Source organism: Apis laboriosa, unplaced genomic scaffold (assembly GCF_014066325.1).
Source record: "Apis laboriosa isolate Shangri-la unplaced genomic scaffold, ASM1406632v1 scaffold38_cov145, whole genome shotgun sequence".
Taxonomy (NCBI): Eukaryota; Metazoa; Arthropoda; class Insecta; order Hymenoptera; family Apidae; genus Apis; species Apis laboriosa.
In genome coordinates, this window is record NW_025223092.1 from 1,186,122 (window position 1) to 1,204,823 (window position 18,702).

Here is an 18,702-nt window from a genome sequence, read left to right on the forward strand (position 1 = left end):
TTATTTCAAAATTTTAAAAATAGTAATAAACATTCTTCATTGGAATTTTATTTAGTAAAATAATTAAATTAATTCAAAGAATTATGGAAGCAATGTTAAAGATAAATTAAAGATAATATTTATAAAATTTTAATTACTTTAATCTTAAAAAAACTTTCTTATTAGATATTAAGAACTATAATTTATGTTAAATGCATAAAAAAATATCAATATCAGGAAATGGTTATAATACATTTAGAAAATTACGCCAATATGAGAATTATTATAAGATGTACAAAATATATCTCAAATGTACTTAATTCATTTAAACCAACTACATTTTTCATCGATTTATTTTGCATATATTATTAATACGTGCAGTAATTATTATAAAATACGAAAGAAATAAGAAACATAAACATAAACGCGACTTAAAAGAATTAAATTACAATTAAAATTATACTACTGACTGGTTTTTATATAAATAGTTATATCGAATGTCCAATTGTATATTATTATTTTTTAATATCATTTTTGCCCTATAATAAAATTTCTTTCTATTGCGTCATCTTTAATTGAGAAAATCTTTTCCAAATGAAACTTAAATATATGCTTAATATGTTAAACGTGATGCAATGTTCTCCGTTTTAAGTTTTTTGCCATTTACATTAATTATAGAATTAAAAATTATCTTTTATTTATTTGTTTATGAGAAGAATAATATAACTTCATACACATAAATAAATATGAATCTATCACATGATATTGCAATTAAATCGCATTTGTATCATGTAATATCATAGTTCCATCTTGTGTAAGGCAAATTTCTTTATCCACTCGTTTATATATATTAGTACGTTTTTATTAATATTGATTTAAAGATTTATTAAAAAAGCGATTTCCTAATCAAAGAGCTATGGTACATAATGACAACAATTCACGTGTTTTGTACTAAGCTTAACCAACTTCGACCTTCTCCACCAACTGACGTTGGAAATCGAATTTGCACTAATCGAACAGCATTTTTCTCATCTTCCTCTTCTTTATATTCCGAAATAGTTGGTACAACTATTGTTTCCCCGTCTTCAGTTTCATTATAATTGTATACTTCTTCTACTTGTTCTGAATCTTCAACTTTGCATTCCATTACTTCATTTTCCACAAAATTCATCTAAAATTATGAAATTTTAATTTGTTATATCAAAATATTTTGAACATGTATATACATAACATGTATCTTCGTATATACCTCTCCATCAGCAAGATGATTTACTTCTTCATCTGCAACATTTTCTTCTTTTGAAATATTTAATACATCTTCTTCATTATACATTTGATCTTCATTTTGCTGTTGTATAATAACGTGATCTTTTAATTCTGTCACATATAAATCATTTTCATCTAACTAAAAAACAAAAAAAATATAGAAAAAATTAATAAATATATCATAACATAAAAAATAAAGGATAATATAAAGGATAAATATATTTTATTACTTGATCATTTTCTGCCTCATCCACTAAAAATTCCACATTACCATCAGAAATTGTTATCACTTGATCATCTTCTGTAGTGAGTCGCGGTTGATTGACCACAATAGTATCATTTAAATGACCCTAAAAATTTACATAAATATTCGTATCAAAACGAATAAAAAAAAAATTTTATTATAATATTATATCACTTCAACCTGAGTTTGCATATGAGCATACAATAAAGGTTTTCTCATAAAACCCATTCCGCATACAAGACATTCATATGGCTTTTTATCACTATGTATAAATCGATGTGCATTTCTATTATCTCGACTATTAAATGCTTTTCCACAAACCTAAAATTTTATATAAAATTTCAGATAAAAATTAAATATTAGTATAAGTTAATATTAAATAAATGATTATTAATACCTCACAAAGATAAGGTTTCTCTCCAGTGTGTATACGCATATGTTTTTTGAAATGTTCAGGATATACAAATGTTGCTGTACATATATCGCATTTGTATGGTCTTTCACCAGTATGGGCTGCTTTTATATGATAGTCTAATAATCTTCGCCGTTTAAATCCTTTTCCGCAATCATCACATTTATACCTCTTATCATTATAATGTGTTGCACGTTTGTGCGATTGCAAATTTGATCGTTGACTAAAATGTTATAAAAATATAAATTATTTTTACACTTAATATACATTTAATAAATGCATAAATAAACATGCCTAAATGTAGCTCCACAAAATTCACACTGATATGGTTTCTCGCCAGTATGTGTTCTTTCATGATCTCTAATTTCAGCTTTACGGGCAAATGCTTTACCACACACTCTACATATGTAAGGTTTGTAACCAGTGTGCACTATATTATGCACTTCCAAATTATGTGGTGATCCAAATGCTTTTCCTATAATTTTATAATTTCTATGTATATTATAAAATTGCTTCAAATATTACGAAAAAATGAATAAAAAATAAATAAATAAAACATACCGCATTGGTGACAAACATATTCTTTTACACCATTATGAGTTCTTTCATGTTGATTAAGATTTTGTTGACTTAAAAATGTTTTATTACATTGTGAACATTCATAAGGACGAGGTCGTATCTCATGTGTTTTCACATGAGCTTTATAGGTATATTTTGAAGCAAAATCTTTACCACAATTTTCACACACATATGGACGAACACCCGTATGTGTATTAATATGTTCCTCTAATAAATTTCTGGAACTATAAATATAAGAAATTATGATATACATAAGTTAATCTATATATTACTTAAAAATTGCAATTTGTGTTTACCTATATCGTTTACCACAAGTTTCACATGGCCAAGATTTTACTTGTGGATAATGTATTCTTTTATGAATTCTAAACAATCGCAAATTACTAAATATTCTGTTACATATTTCACATTGAAAATCTCCTTCTTCTTTAGCAACATGATCATCAAGATGAACAGATAGTTCATTTCTCTTTTTAAAATCATCACCACATATATCGCAAATGTATAAACGAGTTTCATGCACGCTTCTTACATGTGCAATAATAGATTTTGCATCTCCTACAGCTTTATCTTCTTCATTTGTACATAACAAACAGGTATATGTAGAACCATCCCTAGATACAATCTAAAAAGCAAATGAAAAATAAAGAAATATTATTGTATTAATACAAATTATTATATATTTATATTTCTATGGTAATATAAATTGGTAATATGATTACTCGTTCTTGAGAAGGTTCAACTTTTGGTGCAATTTTTGTTCGTTTTATCCTTTTTCTTTCCTCAGCATTACTTGTTTCTGGTATAGGTTCAACCTTAAGAATGATTTCCTCTGGTTCACAAGAAGGTTCTTCTTCTTCTTCCTCTAATCTTTCTTCTTCTCCTTCCATGTCTTGCATTTCTTGTTCATCCTTCACATTAAATTTTAAATTATAATAAAATTAATATATTTTAATTTTAATATTATAATTATTAATATATTTAGATTTTAATTAAATGAGTTTATTTTATATATTACTTTTGTTATATATTTAATTTCTCCATCTGTATCTTGACTTTCTATGTTTTCTATATAATCGTGATCATTATATTCTTCTTCATTTTGAATATCAGATAATTTTTTTATAGTTTTCTTATAATTATTGAATAATTCTAATTTTATTTCTGACAATCGATTTTCAAGTTCATCAATCTGCAAATGTTAATTATTTTTTAACTTTATATATAATTTTATAAAACATAATAATTCGTATTTCATTTACCTCATTAAATAATTTATAACACTTTTTACATATAACAAGAGAATGTACATTCTCTTCATTTAAATCTGTTTCTAAGACAGTACAAATAATATCTACAAGTGGTTTTTCAGATGATGTTAAAGAATTTTCATTAAAGATTCGTATACTATTTCTAGTAGATACACCAACTTTACTATTACATATTAAACAATGAGTGCTATCTTTTTCTGAATCAGCTGTCATCTTTTTGGCAACTGCAAATATAATTATATACGTTAAAAATATGATTTCATAATCTTAAAAATATGATAGAATAATAATAAATATATTTATAATTATATTATATTTTATATATATATATATTTATAATTATATTTTATATATATATATATACACATATATATATATTTATAATTATATTTTATATATATATATTTCTTTAATTCTATCCATTTTTAATTTATATTAACATTTGTTGGTATTATATTTTTAAAAATTTTAAAATTAAAATTAAAAATTAAAAAAAGGAAAATATTAAACATAACAAAGTGAATTATATTTTAAAAGTAACAATTGTGGTACTTTGTATTTCGCAGAATAATTTTTAATATTCATACAAGCAAAAATAAAATTCATTAAAATAAAATTTTTATAATGGTCTCTCCTTATGTAACAGCATATGATGTGTACTGAGAAGAAAGCAACCATTGATATTGTTGCATTGTTGAACAATAACGTATCCGACGATTCATTCTATAAGTAAAGGAACAAGAAATAATGCGATGAAGCGTCTGACAAGATTGCTTTCGTCGTTCCATGCAACGAAGCATTCTGTTCTTTGCTCGCATCGATAAGTAACCGCTAAAATCCAATAACCCTAACAATAACGTATGAGGAACAGTAAACAAAATATTTGCCTGCGTTCCTCGTCAAAATGAAGCCTTATAATAAATGTAAAAAGTTGCCAGCACTGACTTGAAATTTTCGTGTCTCCGTTCGAACGATTGGCAGCGAGCAAAACGGCAAATGGGTTTTGATGCCATTTAAGTCCTCATGACAGGTAGGGTAGATGTTTGCGATGAAAATATAACGAAAAATACACTTCGAAATGGTTGCCACTTTTTAGAACGTAAACGACAATTCGATGTCGCCTTCGCGTTAGGTGGAGGAACGCGATTGCGTATGCACGCGTCGAATGCCCTCTATCGGATCATTTCTACGCGTAATTCAGCCATATTTTACAGCATTTTAGTCCCTCCAAAATGTATAAAATTTTGAAAAATCCGTTGACATTTGAACATATTGATATTAAAAAATAAACATTTTGATTAATAAAAATTGATTTTTATTTAAAATTTATTTAATCATTTTTTTATATATTTTTTATTAAATTTAAATAGTTTAATGGAAATGTATCTTAGTTAATATAAAACACTTTTATTTTTGTTCTTTCAATTAAATTGTATAAATTAGTAACCATATGTGACGTTAATATCTTACATGAATTTCCAGGGAATTTTATGTTGAATTTTATTGTTGGTGAATTTAAATTCTCATTTTAAATAATAATAAGTGCATCTCATTATTTGAATTACAAATTATATTATAATTATAAGTTATAACAATATTAATTAATTTAATAATTTAATCTTTTCGAACAAAAAAAGAAATTATTTAATTGAATCATATTACATTTTTAATTGATAATACATCTGTTTTAAAATTCCACAGTTTTTAAATATAAAAAATAAAAGATATACATATAATTGTGTATCTATAAATTAATTAATATATAGATAAGGTTAATTTATTAAATTGCAAATAAGCAAATTGATTATATTATTATATAAATTAAAGAAAAATAATTAATAATATAAAGTTTTTTTAATATTTTATTGTTGAATAATATAAAATATTAATATTTAAAATATTAGCTTTCCATAAATTTATAAAATTTATATTCATAATGTATTAAAAAAATAAATATAATGTAAAAAAAAGCATGCAGATTGTAGATACGCCAAATACCATAGGTTATATAAATAATTCTATTTGTGAAAATTTTTGCTATAGAAGAGTAATGTTTTTTTTTTTATTCTATAGGAATGTTTCCATGAACCAATCACGATGTTTCTTTTATATTTACTTTTTTTCTTCTGTAGATAGACATTCAAAATACGATATAGTTAATGAAACACCGCCAATTTTTAAATAGTAATGCTCCATTCTATGTTAAACATAATCATAAATGGAAACTGACAATCAGTTTATAATATCGATGCATGGAAATTGTTATTCTTTGAAGCAAAAGCGATCGATGAAAAACAGCCAACAACGTGCGCATAGTTGGAGATACTTATTTTTATCAAAAAAGTTATTGTAGTTATCTAATTTCTTTAATTTAATATTAATTTAAAACCATTCACTATTAATTTGATATTCATGATTGTGACACTTAATTATTTAATTTGCCGGTTGACAACAAATAAATCAAAAGGTTTAATTAATAACAAGTATTCAAATAGTTTTCTATGAAATGAACAAAAATGAGTCGACAAGTAGATATGGACCCCTCGTCGGTGCAATCGACGAAGGGACAAGTAGTGCTAGATTTTTGGTATTAAATTTTTAATAATTATTTATGTCATTAAGTTAGTTTAATTTATAATAATTAATAAAGAATAATTTATAATAATTAATAATGATTTAAAATATTTAAAATTAATAAAGAAATATATTTTTAAAATATGAATGTATTTTTCTTCTATTATTCTATTAAAAATTAAAAGAATTTCTTAAATTTATTTTTAGTAAAATTTAGTAATTTATTAATTTTTTTGTAAAAAATATGAATAACATTATAATTTGTATAAAATTTTTTATTTTATGTTATTATATTTTTATTAATAACGTACAAATTATTTTAGGTTTTTGCTGCAGATACAGCTGAAGTGTTAACATATCATCAGGTTCCAATAACACAAACATGTCCAAAAGAAGGATGGGTTGAGCAAGATCCTGTAGAAATATTAAAAGCAGTTAGAGAATGTCTTAATCAGACTATATTTAATTTACGCCAGCTTACCATAGATCCTACCGATATAGTTGCAGTTGGTATAACAAACCAAAGAGAAACTACAGTTGTATGGGATTCCATTACTGGAGAACCATTATATAATGCTATAGGTAATCATTAACACAAGCTTTTTTATTTTTATTTATTTATATTTTATTTATTTTTTTTAATAATGATTACTATTAATAAAAATAAAATTTATATTCATTATTTTATAGTATGGATGGATATGAGAACTACTTCAATTGTAGATGATATATTAAAAAAAATACGTAATCAAAATAAAAACTATTTGAAACCACTTTGTGGTTTACCAATTAGTCCATATTTCAGTGGTTTAAAATTAAAATGGTTGTTAGAAAATGTACCTCGTGTACGTGAGGCTCTAGATTTAAAACGGTGCATGTTTGGCACAATTGATTCATGGTTAATTTGGGTGAGTTCAGTTCAGCTACTTATTAAAATATATAATTAATATATAATATATATATAATAGTTTTTTATGTAAAAGATATATTATAAAAATAAAATTTGTTATCAAATAATTATATATGTATGTATATATGTTCTAGAATTTAACTGGAGGTGTTCATGCCACTGATGTTACAAATGCTTCAAGAACAATGTTAATGAATATCACAACTTTAAAATGGGATCCAACATTATTATCATTTTTTAATATACCTTCAGAAATTTTACCAGAGATTCGTAGTTCGTCAGAAATATATGGTTATATACAAGATGAAGTTTTATCTGGTGTACCAATATCAGGAGTAGGCATTTTTTATAATTAATATATTAATCAAAATGAGATAGTAATTATCTATAAATAAATATTGATTTATATAAAGTGTTTAGGTGATCAGCAGTCAGCATTGGTAGGACAAATGTGTTTACAAAAAGGACAAGCAAAAAGCACTTATGGCACAGGCTGTTTTCTTTTATATAATACTGGAACTGCTGTAAGAGTAACTTTATTATTCTTCAAAATTTCTTTATAATTTAAATATTAATAAATAATTTTGAAGATTGTAGATTCATCTCATGGGTTATTGACAACAGTTGCTTATCAATTAGGACCACAAGCAGCACCAATATATGCTCTTGAAGGCTCTGTAGCTATAGCTGGTGCTGTTATTCAATGGCTAAAAGATAATCTTGGAGTACTATCTGATGTAAAGGAATCTGAATCTCTTGTTGAACAAATTCCAACTGATAATCGTGTTACATTTGTACCTGCATTTGCTGGATTATATGCTCCATATTGGAGGAAAGATGCAAGAAGGTAAATTACATAATAATATAATATTATAATTATGTCATATTACGGAAATAAGAATTGTAATTAATTTTACTATCACATATTCTTTGTAAAGTATTTAATATTTCAGTGTTATATGTGGAATTACTGAAGACACAAATAGTACACATATTATAAAGGCAGCTTTGCAAGCTGTTTGTTTTCAGACAAGAGACATTTTGGAAGCTATGAAAGAAGACACAGGTTTAACATTATCTAAATTGTTAGTTGATGGTGCTATGACTACTAATAATTTGTTAATGCAAATGCAAGCAGATATTTGTGGAATTCCAGTTGGTAAATGTATTAATTTTCATAAAAATTTATTTCTTATAATAAAAAAAAATCAAAATAGAGATAAAAAAAATATCTAAAAATATTAATTGAACAATTTTACAAGAAAGTGAGGCCTTTAATGTGTGAAACTACCGCACTTGGAGTTGCAATTGCTGCAGGAAATGCAGATGGTATACGAAAATGGGATGTAAAATTTGATATTGCTGTACCAAGTGATATCTTCTTACCTTCAATATCTGAGAATGGTATGTTACTAATTTTTCCTAATTTTTATATTTTTTTCATTGAAAATAATCAAATTTTATTTAGAACGAGATATATTATATTCACAATGGAAAATGGCTATTGATCGTAGTTTAGGTTGGGAACCAGTTTCTAATACCAATGGTATGTTTTTTCTTTTTTTTTCAATAAAAATTGATTTTGTTAAATTATCTAAAAACATCAGACCATTTTTTTGTAGATAATATAAAGAATATTCACAAAGCAACTGCTCCAGGTATTTTTATGATAAGTACATTACTTTTACTTATGATTGCAAAATATCATTCTATGTTATGACTGAACGAGTACAGTACCATGTACTGTACTTATCTCAAGTAATGCATTTGGGCAGGTCCTGTTTGCTAACAAGTATTTAGATTATTATTTGATATTAATATACTGATCATTAAACTTTGTAAAAGTAATATTATTTATAAGTAAAGAATGAACTAAAGAACAAATATAAATAAATGTGCCATAATACTGTGATAACTTTAATGTTAAATGAAATATGAAAAATCAGAAAAAATATTGTTTTAAGATAAAATAGGAATCTATTTCAAATTTGGATATGTATGGTTTTTATCTGGAATGTTTATGTTAGACGTTTATCAATAATTTGTGCTCCAATATCAGTGGTATTATTTTTTGTTTCTTTGTTCCTTTCATTTGTTATTTTTTTTACGTTTCGTATTGTAGAAGTATCCTTTAAAATTATATAAAACATCATTAACAATTAATATAAAATATAAGGATGAAAAATAAATATTACCATTGGAATATCGGTAGTGGAGGTTTCAACTGTAACAAGAGATTCAGCAAGCCACGTATCATTTCTTATATTATCAATATTCATTCTTATTCGTTGTGGAACAAGTATTCGTGAGATAAGTGAACGACAAGCTTGAGATACATTTGGTTCTTTAGGAAATACAACTTTATTTTGTACTTGCTATATTATGAAGAAAATAATATTATAGAAAATCATAAAAATTATTTAAATGGCACCATTATATGAATAAAATTTTAAATTAATCTAGATTCTATTACGTTTTTTTTTCTTTTTTAATGTACCTGGGTACCTTTAGTAGTTGACTGTAATTTGTATCATCAAACGGTAGTCGACCATAAACCATTGCATAGAGAACTACGCCCATGGACCATACATCAGATAGTTGAGGTAAATATGGAACACCTTTTAATATTTCTGGTGATGCATAAGCATAACTGCCACAGAAAGTTTCACTTAATGGATTAATTCCATTTTTTGCTTTCATTTGTCCACGTGCAAATCCAAAATCAGATAACTTAATATTAAAATTCTGATCCATCAAAAGATTTTCACATTTGATGTCTCTTAAATAAAATTATGTAGTTAAATATGTGACGGCACTTAACATTTCTTATCAAATTTTTACCTATGTACTACACCACGTCCATGACAGTAATCAATAGCCTCTAATAATTGTCGAAACCATCGACGACTACGAAATTCATCGATAAATGTATCACGTCTTATTATGTCCAATAAACTACCGCATTGAGCATATTCCATAATGATATAAACGCTAAATATTAAATTATTTATTAAATATATTTTTATTAAGTTTATTAAATATAATTAATGAAAATATAAATATTAAAGTATTAAATCTTTTAATTTATTAAATTTATTAAATATAATTAATAAAAAAAATATGTATTGTAATTTTTTTAAATAATAAATTGACTAACCGATGAGTTGTTTCGATCGCTTGAAGAAAACGAATTAAATTTGGGTGTTTTAAACCTTTGACAACTTCAATTTCACGGGGCAAAAATTTTTTTAAGTAATCACCAGGTGCTTGAAATTTTGAAACAATTTTTACTGCTACTTGACAATCATGTCGATCAGATTTTGCTATCTTTTATATATATAATTATAAATAATTAATATTTATGATATGTGATTATTAATATTGATTTTTAATATTAATACATATGTTATATATATAACATACTTTTACAGTAGCATATGAACCGGCACCTATTGTTTTACCAAGAGTATATCCATGTGATTCAAGAATGGTTAATTTTTTTTCTGATTTGTCATTTTTATCTTCCACGAGTTTTAATAAGGATTTTGGAGAATTATCTGTTATGGGTGCAGTTGCCATTTTATATGTAAATTATTATTGTAACATTTTAAATTCAAATTCATAATGAATATACATATATATATGCATTATTATACTGTTTATGGTTGTTCATATTCTTGTGTTAATTTTAATACTTGCAACGATGTCATTGTATTTATTAAATTACATGTTTCTAATAAATTTTTTAAAGAAAATGTTGGAGTTGAAAAAATTGGAGTTTCATAACTTGTCAATTTAGAAACTATGGATTGAAATTTGGCGCGATGCTCTTCATATAGTAAAACTAAAAGATCGATCTTACGAACATTTGAAATACTATTGTTATTGATATTGTTATTACTTCATGAAAAGTATAATAAACTAATTTTAAAAATTAAATATGTATAAATATATATATATATATTTATAATATAATTTTTAAAAATAGTTTTATCTTACTTATTACTTATTAATTTATTTCTTTTCACAATAAAAAATTATATATATTTACAAATTTTATTTTAATTATTTAGAATAAAATTATTCTTTTATATTAGATTAAATAAATAAAAATAAAATATACAATATGATTAAATTGATTGTCGGGATATATTATAGAAGTAATCAATTAAATCATTTTTTTTCAATTATCAATTTATTAATTATATAAATATATTCAGTGTATCTAAATAATATATACTTAATGATTATATATTATATATTGTATCCAAAATCATAAACACGCTATTTGGCATTTAGTCAAGCTTACGTTGATTCGTTTGTTAGAAATACTGTGCTTACGTATTTATTAAAAGAAAACTTATAATAATTTAATTATGGCAGATGTGCTAGATATTGATAATGCAGAAGAATTTGAAGTGGATGATGAAGACGATCGTAAGTTCGATTATTTTTTAAAATACTTTATGGTTATACATAAGCGTCATTTGTTATAACCTCTTAAAATTAGAATTAATTTGACTAAAACATATTGTCATAAATACTTATTTTTAGTATTTTTATTTTCACATTTTAGAAGGTATTGCACGTTTAAAAGAAAAAGCGAAAAGAAGAAAAGGTAGAGGACACGGTGCAGAATTGGTATCTACTCGTGATGATGTTGGTCATTATGAATCAATGAACGTTGTTGAGGAAGATGATGATGAACCAGGTCCACAAAGATGTAAGAAAACATTTTATATATTTTATTTTTGAATAAATATTTTGTAATTATAATTACAAAAAAAAAATAAAATTATATTGATATTTAACATTTTTATAAACAAATATTTATAATTTTTAGCTGTAGAAGGTTGGATTCTATTTATAAATTCTGTGCATGAAGAAGCTCAAGAAGATGATATTCAAGATAAATTTTCAGAATTTGGTCAAATAAAGAATTTACATTTAAATTTGGATAGAAGAACAGGTTTTTTAAAAGGATACGCTCTAGTAGAATATGAAACATTTAAAGAAGCTCAAGCAGCAAAAGATGCTTTAAATGGAACAGAAATTTTAGGACAACCTATTTCAGTTGATTGGTGTTTTGTAAAAGGACCAAAGAAGTAAGATATATTTTAATTAAAAGTATATAAAAATTTCATTTAAAATATAGTAATTATTTAAATTTTATTAACAAATTAATTCTTTTATTTACAGAATTAAGAAGAGAAGTCACCGAAGACGATGAAAAAAGAATGATAATTATTAAAAAAACTTTTATTTCCTCTATGTATAACTACTTTAAATAAGAAAGATTGTTTTGTACTTCACAGATATTGTAAAAAAAAAAAACAAAAAACAAAATATTGGAAATAATATAATTTACAGAAAATTAATTTATCATTTTTTAAAAATTCTATCCATTTAAAATTAATATTATAATTAATAATATAAATTGGAAAGGATTTATAAATATTGAAGTTCAAATGATCTATGCATATATTATTTATATTTATTCAACAGTTATTTATATTTCATTAACAGTTAAGTTGTTAGTATTTCATATAAAATTTGTGAATTCAAATAAGTTTTTCTAAAATCGTAAATTGAAATTGTGAATTAAATATACTGAATTCTTTTATAAATTTTAAAGCTCATATTGAGCTGTTTATTTTACAAATAAGATTAATTTCTTGAAATTTAATTTTGTTTACAATTATTACAATCTCTCTATCTTTATTTATTATAAAATGTATTTTAATAAATAAATCAAAGCACATTAGGCATAATAGTTAAGATTAGCTTTCTTTTTTGCTTGAACTTCATTAATAGCTTCCATTAAATCTTCATGTGTAACTGCTGTTGCATTGCGTCTCAATGCTATCATTCCCTACAAAAACAAAAAAAAGATTAGAAAATATTTCTATTATTTTTATATATCAAGATATTACATACCGCTTCCACACAAACAGCTTTACATTGAGCGCCATTGAAATCATCAGTAGATCTTGATAATTCTTCAAAATTAACATCCGGAGACATATTCATTTTTCGCGAATGAATTTGCATTATACGAGCTCTAGCTTCTTCATTTGGATGCGGAAATTCTATTTTCCTATCCAAACGACCAGATCTCAATAAAGCTGGATCTAAGATATCTACTCTATTCGTAGCTGCTATTACTTTAATATCAGCAGTTGAACTAAATCCATCTAATTGATTTAATAATTCCAACATAGTACGTTGCACTTCTCTGTCTCCAGCTTTTTCAGAATCAAAGCGTTTTGTTCCAATTGCATCTAATTCATCTATGAAAATAATTGCAGGTGCTTTCTCTTTTGCAAGTGAAAATGCATCTCTCACTAATTTTGCACCATCTCCAATAAACATTTGAACAAGTTGGGGTCCTGCCAATTTCAAGAAAGTAGATTTTGTCTGTGCAGCACAAGCTCTAGCTAATAAAGTTTTTCCAGTTCCTGGTGGTCCATATAATAATACACCCTTGGGGGGTTGAATACCAAGATTCTCAAATTTTTCTTTATGTGTCATAGGTAAAACTACAGCTTCTATTAATTCTTGAATTTGTTTGTCCAAACCACCAATATCTGAATATTGTTCTGTAGGTCTTTCATCTACTTCCATAGCTTTTACTCTTGCATCATACTCAGCAGGCAAAGTTTCAAGTACAAGATAGCTATCTTTATTGACACCAACTAAATCACCTGGTTTTAAAGCTTCTGCATCAACCAATCCAATTACAGGCAGAAAGTATGTTTGACGAGTAGAAGTTTTAATAACTGCACATTTGCCTTTCCTTTGTGCATCTAAATCAACAACTGCACCATCTTCTTCCCCAATATTTTGAGGATCCACATCTAATAATTCTATAACATTTGATACTAAATATGGCAAGGTTTTATTTACTTTAATTTTTTCCGTATTCTCTTTAATTTTATCATTTTGTGCCTGAAGTTCATGAGAAATGCGCATTACTTCACTTTTCATAATTTTGATTTCATTGTCTAATAAACGTGTACGGGAGACAATCTCATCTGTAGACATTCTCCAAACATCCTCACCCAAAGCTTCCTATAAAATATTTATAAAAATATTTATTATTAATTATATTATTATTAAATATTATGTATCTTATTATCTCTTTAATTTCTCAAACTTCATAAATTATAAATTACAAACATATTTAGAAATAAATTTCTTGCTAACATTTGCAAGTTATAATATTTATAAATATATACAAATAAAAAATAAGTATAATCTTTTTAATTAAAACATAATACAATTTTTAATTAAAAAATATTTTTTAATTTTAGTAAAATTTATTTTATTTTAAGTAATTTGCATTAGAGATTTTATATGTAATGTATCAAACTCTAAACGATTTAGATATGCTTGTCATTCCATCCTAACCTATACTAAATAAATTTACAATTTATACCTCTCCATCTTCCCAAAGAGACTTGTCTTCAAGAGTAGCCATTTATATTAATAAATTTAATATTTTTTAAATGTTAAAACTCAAAAATCTTCCGTAAATTTGTATTTTGTATAAATCTTGCTCAATTCAGAATTTTACTTCACTTACTGAATTAGTAAGTATTTTATTTATCAAGTCTATGGCTCATTCTGCCATTTTAAGATTCATTTCTATATTTTTTTAATCTATGTCTAAAAATTAATTAATTAGCTTATAATTTTTAGGTATATAAAACTTTATATTTAAAATATAGTATACAAAGATTTGTAAAATAAGAAAATACAGATAATTTCATATTATTATGCAAAAATATATTAAATATTACAATAAACGTAAATAATAGATAATAAATAAAAGATATATATGTTGAAATATATTGCATTTGATTAAAATATAAAACTATCATCATATGGAATTATGTATCCTATTCTAAATACTTTTTCTAATAGAGCAAAAAATCAGAAACTCCAGAAGATTGTCAGATTATATAATTTTTATGTCATATAATTCGAAGACTATAATGTTATTTAAAACATTTCGAATCTAATTGAAGAATTGAATCTGCTTAAAAAATTTTGAGTATTAAAATCTTGATTATTGTGAAAATTTTAATTATTTAAAAATACTGAAAATCTTTTGTATAATATATTGTTTTTTGTATTATATTTTGTATAATATAAAAATATTGGCAATTAATTATGGTGATAATAAATTAATAACAAAATTTATGCAAAATAGTATAAATAGTATTTCAAAAATATTTTGATATTAATTACAAAAATATATAAAAAAAATTAAAAATTTTTTGAAATGATTTGATTGTCGTTATTTTTGTATTATAAAACATTATCATTAAAAACAAATAATAAAAATTTCTCGAATTTTCTCGAATGATTGATTTATTTATCTAAAAAAATTTTTAAAAATGTATTTATTTTATTTGACTATTTTCTTTTGTTTAACTATTGAATTTGATTTTATCATATATTACATTACTGTTCTGTTTCAGTCTCATTTCAATTAACGTATTTATTTACTTATAATTTAATAAATAAGCTTTAAATTATCATTTTTGCATACTTGTTGTTTTTCAAAATATTTTGCAAAGATCATGAATATATTAAGTTACATATTAACTTGCATATTAATTAAATTATTTTGCATATTATGTGAATATTAATTTTTATGTATTATTAGTATCACCGAATTTAGAGTAACCAGAGACAATTAGTTCATTGTTATTTTGCTATGAACGAAAAAAATTTCTTCATGATCTAATTGCACATAGAAAGAATTATTAGTGATTAATAATTATTTTGAATCTTTATAATTGTTGATGGTTGCAAGGATTTCTGAGGAATGAGAAATAAATGAAGAAAGTTAAAATAACAAATAGTTCGACAGATAGTTCGTCAATAATATAATATTTTAGATTCTAAAAAATCTGATTACAGAGTGGGAAAAGACAAAAATAAAAAAATTATAATTGACCATTTAATTTTTAGCCCAAAATTTCGGTATTCAATCACTTTATGAAAAAAATTTATGAATTCTAACATATATAATAGGATTATTAATTAATTATTCGAAATTTCGATTAACCCAGATTTTGATTATTGAGAATCTCGATTATTAGTCATTTTTTGTTTAACATCTTATATTGTTTTTTTGAACTTTTATTTTTTAATTTAAAAATTTATATTATAATATATCTAGTTTCATATTTATTAGATTTCTCTTTTTTTTTTTTAAATTGTTAGATAATTGTTAGATATTTATAACTAAAATTAAGTAGATTATTGAAAAAAAAAATTAAAATTGAAATTAATAAAACTGAATTAGTTAGTCTTCATTAATTTGAAATTCAATCAAAATATATTGAAAAGTATTATAACTTATAATTGTAATGATCAATATTTTCCGATATTTTATATTTGATCTTTTAATTCAGATTTAATTAAATCAATGATCTATAAAGTGAATTAACAGCTAAAAGTGTTAGTGAAGAGAAAATTTCGCGATTTATAAACGATAAATATATTCTCTGTAGTAAATAAGTAATTCATTATTTACTCAAATCAACATATTATAAGTCAATAAGTCAAAATAATTATCAAGAAAAATAATTATAAAAAAGTTAATGTCATCGTATTCATTGTCTCAGATTCAATGAAAGATAGATGATCGAACAGTAACAAGATGTACTTATATCAGAAGAGAATATCTACTAATACTATTTAAAATATTATACAAATTATCTACATAATATAAATGCATGTGATAAGTTTTTTATTTAGAATCCAACAAATAGTATCAATAATTATAATATTTCTAGTTAGATATTTTTATCTATATTCATATTTTGTGTATTTTTCGATTTATGTAAAAATATAGGCACTTTCTTTTTTACTTCATAAGATTATCTTTGAATAGTAATATTGTTTTATAAGTTTTTTTTTAAGTTTATTAAAAAAAAATTTATATAAATAATATGATAATAATAATATGAATAATAAATAATGAGTAGAAAAATTTTCATGAATATAAAATATGACACTGTGTTTCAAGTCATTAATGATTCAATATAAAAGATATTGATATTTGTTACTTGATGTATCAATGTATTTAAGATATTTCTTATATATATCTGCCACTTCATAAGATCAATAATGTACAAATTTTAATTTAATAATCGGTCGATTTCTCAAGCTTCATCAAATGTAAGAATAATAATTGATATAGATAATTCAGATAAATGAGAGAAATAATTTTGATGCCTTATTAGACATCATGGACACATAGATACTGATATAAATATTAAAGATCATCTGTTACTCAATATTTCACATCAATAATTATTACAGTAAAAGTTGTTATATTAGTATTTGGATAGATATGTATATTCAATGTTAACAACATTTGTATAAGCAGCTTTCGAAATATAATATTGAAAAATTTTATTAATATCTCAAAAACTAAGAAATATTTGAAGTTAAAATTTTATAATTTTATATTTTTTTTCTCCTTCCCTAATTTTTTCAAATTTGATTGGACATCAGATCTTTTAAACAATACAAAATTCAAGCGATATTATTAAAATTGAAAAAAAAATCATGAAATTGTGCCATTGGTGAATAGTATTTATCAATTATTGTAATTTAATTTCATGACTAAAATTAAACTTAATCTAATTTAATTTATCTTATATATTTTGTTATTGTATACTTTATAAAAAATTATAATTATTTTATATTTTTTAAATAATATATTAAAAAATTATAAAATTTATTCATACAGAATTATTATTATAAAATAATTAAAAAAGATTTAGACGAAGATTTATGAATGAATGAAAAATAATGAATGAATAATGAATGAAAAAGAAAAATAATAAATATTAATAAGAATAAAATATTTCGATGATATTTAGACAAAAAACGAGGCAAATATAAAATGCATCTATCAGATGAGTTTCACGTTTTTCTTTATTGTTATTAAATTAATATGTTGTTCAAGGATTTATATACATATACATATGTGCACAGGCGTTTAAATGACGTACGCACGTGCGCATATCGTATATGTCTATATTACGCATGTATGTATGTATTTTATATAACAGCGACAATTACAATGCATCGTTTATGATCAGTAATAATAATCGTAATCGAAAACCTTACCGATTACTATGAAACCGAAAAAATACCTGGCGAAGTAATCATAATTAATTAACTGTTTAATTAGTACAGTCGTTATTACTCTTTAACCCTTAATCCATCATTAATTCATAATTTTTTTTTTGTTATTTTTGTCTTTAACGCTTATATCACTCGTTATAGATACAGGGATACAGAAAAATAATACCGCGCGGCTGTGGTGGAATTTTCTTAAATTATATATTATGTATATATAAATATATATATGTTTATATTTATATATATATGTATATATATATAAAAGGGGATCGAGGACTGTCATTAGAATAAATTT

General features: G+C 23.6%; 5 protein-coding genes across 14 annotated transcripts; 2 read left to right on the top strand and 3 right to left on the bottom strand.

Moving 5' to 3' along the window:
• Positions 1-416: 416 nt before the first annotated feature.
• On the bottom strand, positions 417-4,929 carry LOC122715499 (zinc finger protein 568-like). Of its 3 annotated transcripts, none has more exons than XM_043937732.1 (12): positions 4,697-4,929; positions 3,743-3,975; positions 3,499-3,672; positions 3,203-3,391; positions 2,777-3,105; positions 2,463-2,704; positions 2,196-2,376; positions 1,887-2,124; positions 1,670-1,810; positions 1,476-1,595; positions 1,229-1,384; positions 417-1,150 (listed from the first exon to the last, which is right to left on the bottom strand). In XM_043937732.1, exons 2-12 carry the CDS (start codon positions 3,962-3,964, stop codon positions 917-919), a joined length of 2,226 nt encoding a protein of 741 aa, XP_043793667.1. In that variant the 5' UTR covers positions 3,965-3,975; positions 4,697-4,929; the 3' UTR covers positions 417-916. The 3 variants fall into 3 exon arrangements, with proteins under 3 accessions (XP_043793667.1, XP_043793668.1, XP_043793666.1); XM_043937733.1 differs by lacking the exon at positions 4,697-4,929 and adding an exon at positions 4,427-4,642; XM_043937731.1 differs by lacking the exon at positions 4,697-4,929 and adding an exon at positions 4,304-4,642.
• Positions 4,930-6,011: 1,082 nt separating this feature from the next.
• LOC122715501 (glycerol kinase-like) lies at positions 6,012-8,999 on the top strand. 5 transcript variants are annotated; one of them, XM_043937734.1, is made up of 10 exons: positions 6,012-6,338; positions 6,649-6,907; positions 7,016-7,233; positions 7,370-7,570; positions 7,649-7,759; positions 7,826-8,082; positions 8,189-8,400; positions 8,502-8,639; positions 8,704-8,781; positions 8,858-8,999. In XM_043937734.1, exons 1-10 carry the CDS (start codon positions 6,258-6,260, stop codon positions 8,953-8,955), a joined length of 1,653 nt encoding a protein of 550 aa, XP_043793669.1. In that variant the 5' UTR covers positions 6,012-6,257; the 3' UTR covers positions 8,956-8,999. The 5 variants fall into 5 exon arrangements, 4 of the variants coding, with proteins under 4 accessions (XP_043793669.1, XP_043793670.1, XP_043793672.1 ...); XM_043937735.1 differs by having other exon boundaries at positions 8,189-8,394; XR_006346845.1 differs by lacking the exon at positions 8,858-8,999 and having other exon boundaries at positions 8,189-8,394; positions 8,498-8,639.
• Positions 9,000-9,227: 228 nt separating this feature from the next.
• On the bottom strand, positions 9,228-10,870 carry LOC122715502 (testis-specific serine/threonine-protein kinase 3-like). Of its 4 annotated transcripts, none has more exons than XR_006346846.1 (6): positions 10,659-10,864; positions 10,393-10,562; positions 10,077-10,226; positions 9,733-10,014; positions 9,431-9,610; positions 9,228-9,364 (listed from the first exon to the last, which is right to left on the bottom strand). XR_006346846.1 is itself a non-coding variant. In XM_043937740.1 (6 exons), exons 1-6 carry the CDS (start codon positions 10,812-10,814, stop codon positions 9,254-9,256), a joined length of 912 nt encoding a protein of 303 aa, XP_043793675.1. In that variant the 5' UTR covers positions 10,815-10,870; the 3' UTR covers positions 9,228-9,253. The 4 variants fall into 4 exon arrangements, 3 of the variants coding, with proteins under 3 accessions (XP_043793675.1, XP_043793674.1, XP_043793676.1); XM_043937740.1 differs by having other exon boundaries at positions 9,741-9,885; positions 10,659-10,870; XM_043937739.1 differs by having other exon boundaries at positions 9,741-10,014; positions 10,659-10,867.
• Positions 10,871-11,513: 643 nt separating this feature from the next.
• Positions 11,514-12,579, top strand: LOC122715563 (RNA-binding protein 8A). The gene is made up of 4 exons (XM_043937841.1): positions 11,514-11,672; positions 11,812-11,958; positions 12,079-12,340; positions 12,435-12,579. The coding sequence occupies exons 1-4, from the start codon at positions 11,612-11,614 to the stop codon at positions 12,463-12,465; spliced, it is 501 nt and encodes a 166-aa protein (XP_043793776.1). The 5' UTR covers positions 11,514-11,611; the 3' UTR covers positions 12,466-12,579.
• Positions 12,580-12,866: 287 nt separating this feature from the next.
• Positions 12,867-14,834, bottom strand: LOC122715521 (26S proteasome regulatory subunit 6A-B). The gene is made up of 3 exons (XM_043937776.1): positions 14,674-14,834; positions 13,173-14,306; positions 12,867-13,107 (listed from the first exon to the last, which is right to left on the bottom strand). The coding sequence occupies exons 1-3, from the start codon at positions 14,713-14,715 to the stop codon at positions 12,997-12,999; spliced, it is 1,287 nt and encodes a 428-aa protein (XP_043793711.1). The 5' UTR covers positions 14,716-14,834; the 3' UTR covers positions 12,867-12,996.
• Between the last annotated feature and the right edge of the window lie 3,868 nt (positions 14,835-18,702).

Excerpts from the sequence above, each read along its gene's own strand:
- LOC122715499 (XM_043937732.1), bottom strand. The coding sequence starts at position 3,964 with ATGACAGCTGATTCAGAAAAAGATAGCACTCATTGTTTAATATGTAAT. Across the intron at positions 3,673-3,742 it reads GTTATAAATTATTTAATGAG|ATTGATGAACTTGAAAATCG; the intron begins GTAAATGAAATA and ends TAACATTTGCAG. Across the intron at positions 1,151-1,228 it reads ATCATCTTGCTGATGGAGAG|ATGAATTTTGTGGAAAATGA; the intron begins GTATATACGAAG and ends TCATAATTTTAG.
- LOC122715501 (XM_043937734.1), top strand. The coding sequence starts at position 6,258 with ATGAACAAAAATGAGTCGACAAGTAGATATGGACCCCTCGTCGGTGCA. Across the intron at positions 6,908-7,015 it reads ACCATTATATAATGCTATAG|TATGGATGGATATGAGAACT; the intron begins GTAATCATTAAC and ends ATTATTTTATAG. Across the intron at positions 8,640-8,703 it reads ACCTTCAATATCTGAGAATG|AACGAGATATATTATATTCA; the intron begins GTATGTTACTAA and ends AATTTTATTTAG.
- LOC122715502 (XM_043937739.1), bottom strand. The coding sequence starts at position 10,814 with ATGGCAACTGCACCCATAACAGATAATTCTCCAAAATCCTTATTAAAA. Across the intron at positions 10,227-10,392 it reads GCGATCGAAACAACTCATCG|CGTTTATATCATTATGGAAT; the intron begins GTTAGTCAATTT and ends TTTAATATTTAG. Across the intron at positions 10,015-10,076 it reads GGACGTGGTGTAGTACATAG|AGACATCAAATGTGAAAATC; the intron begins GTAAAAATTTGA and ends ATTTTATTTAAG.
- LOC122715563 (XM_043937841.1), top strand. The coding sequence starts at position 11,612 with ATGGCAGATGTGCTAGATATTGATAATGCAGAAGAATTTGAAGTGGAT. Across the intron at positions 11,959-12,078 it reads TGAACCAGGTCCACAAAGAT|CTGTAGAAGGTTGGATTCTA; the intron begins GTAAGAAAACAT and ends TATAATTTTTAG. Across the intron at positions 12,341-12,434 it reads TTTGTAAAAGGACCAAAGAA|AATTAAGAAGAGAAGTCACC; the intron begins GTAAGATATATT and ends TTTTATTTACAG.
- LOC122715521 (XM_043937776.1), bottom strand. The coding sequence starts at position 14,715 with ATGGCTACTCTTGAAGACAAGTCTCTTTGGGAAGATGGAGAG. Across the intron at positions 14,307-14,673 it reads CTCTTTGGGAAGATGGAGAG|GAAGCTTTGGGTGAGGATGT; the intron begins GTATAAATTGTA and ends AATATTTTATAG. Across the intron at positions 13,108-13,172 it reads AAGCTGTTTGTGTGGAAGCG|GGAATGATAGCATTGAGACG; the intron begins GTATGTAATATC and ends TTGTTTTTGTAG.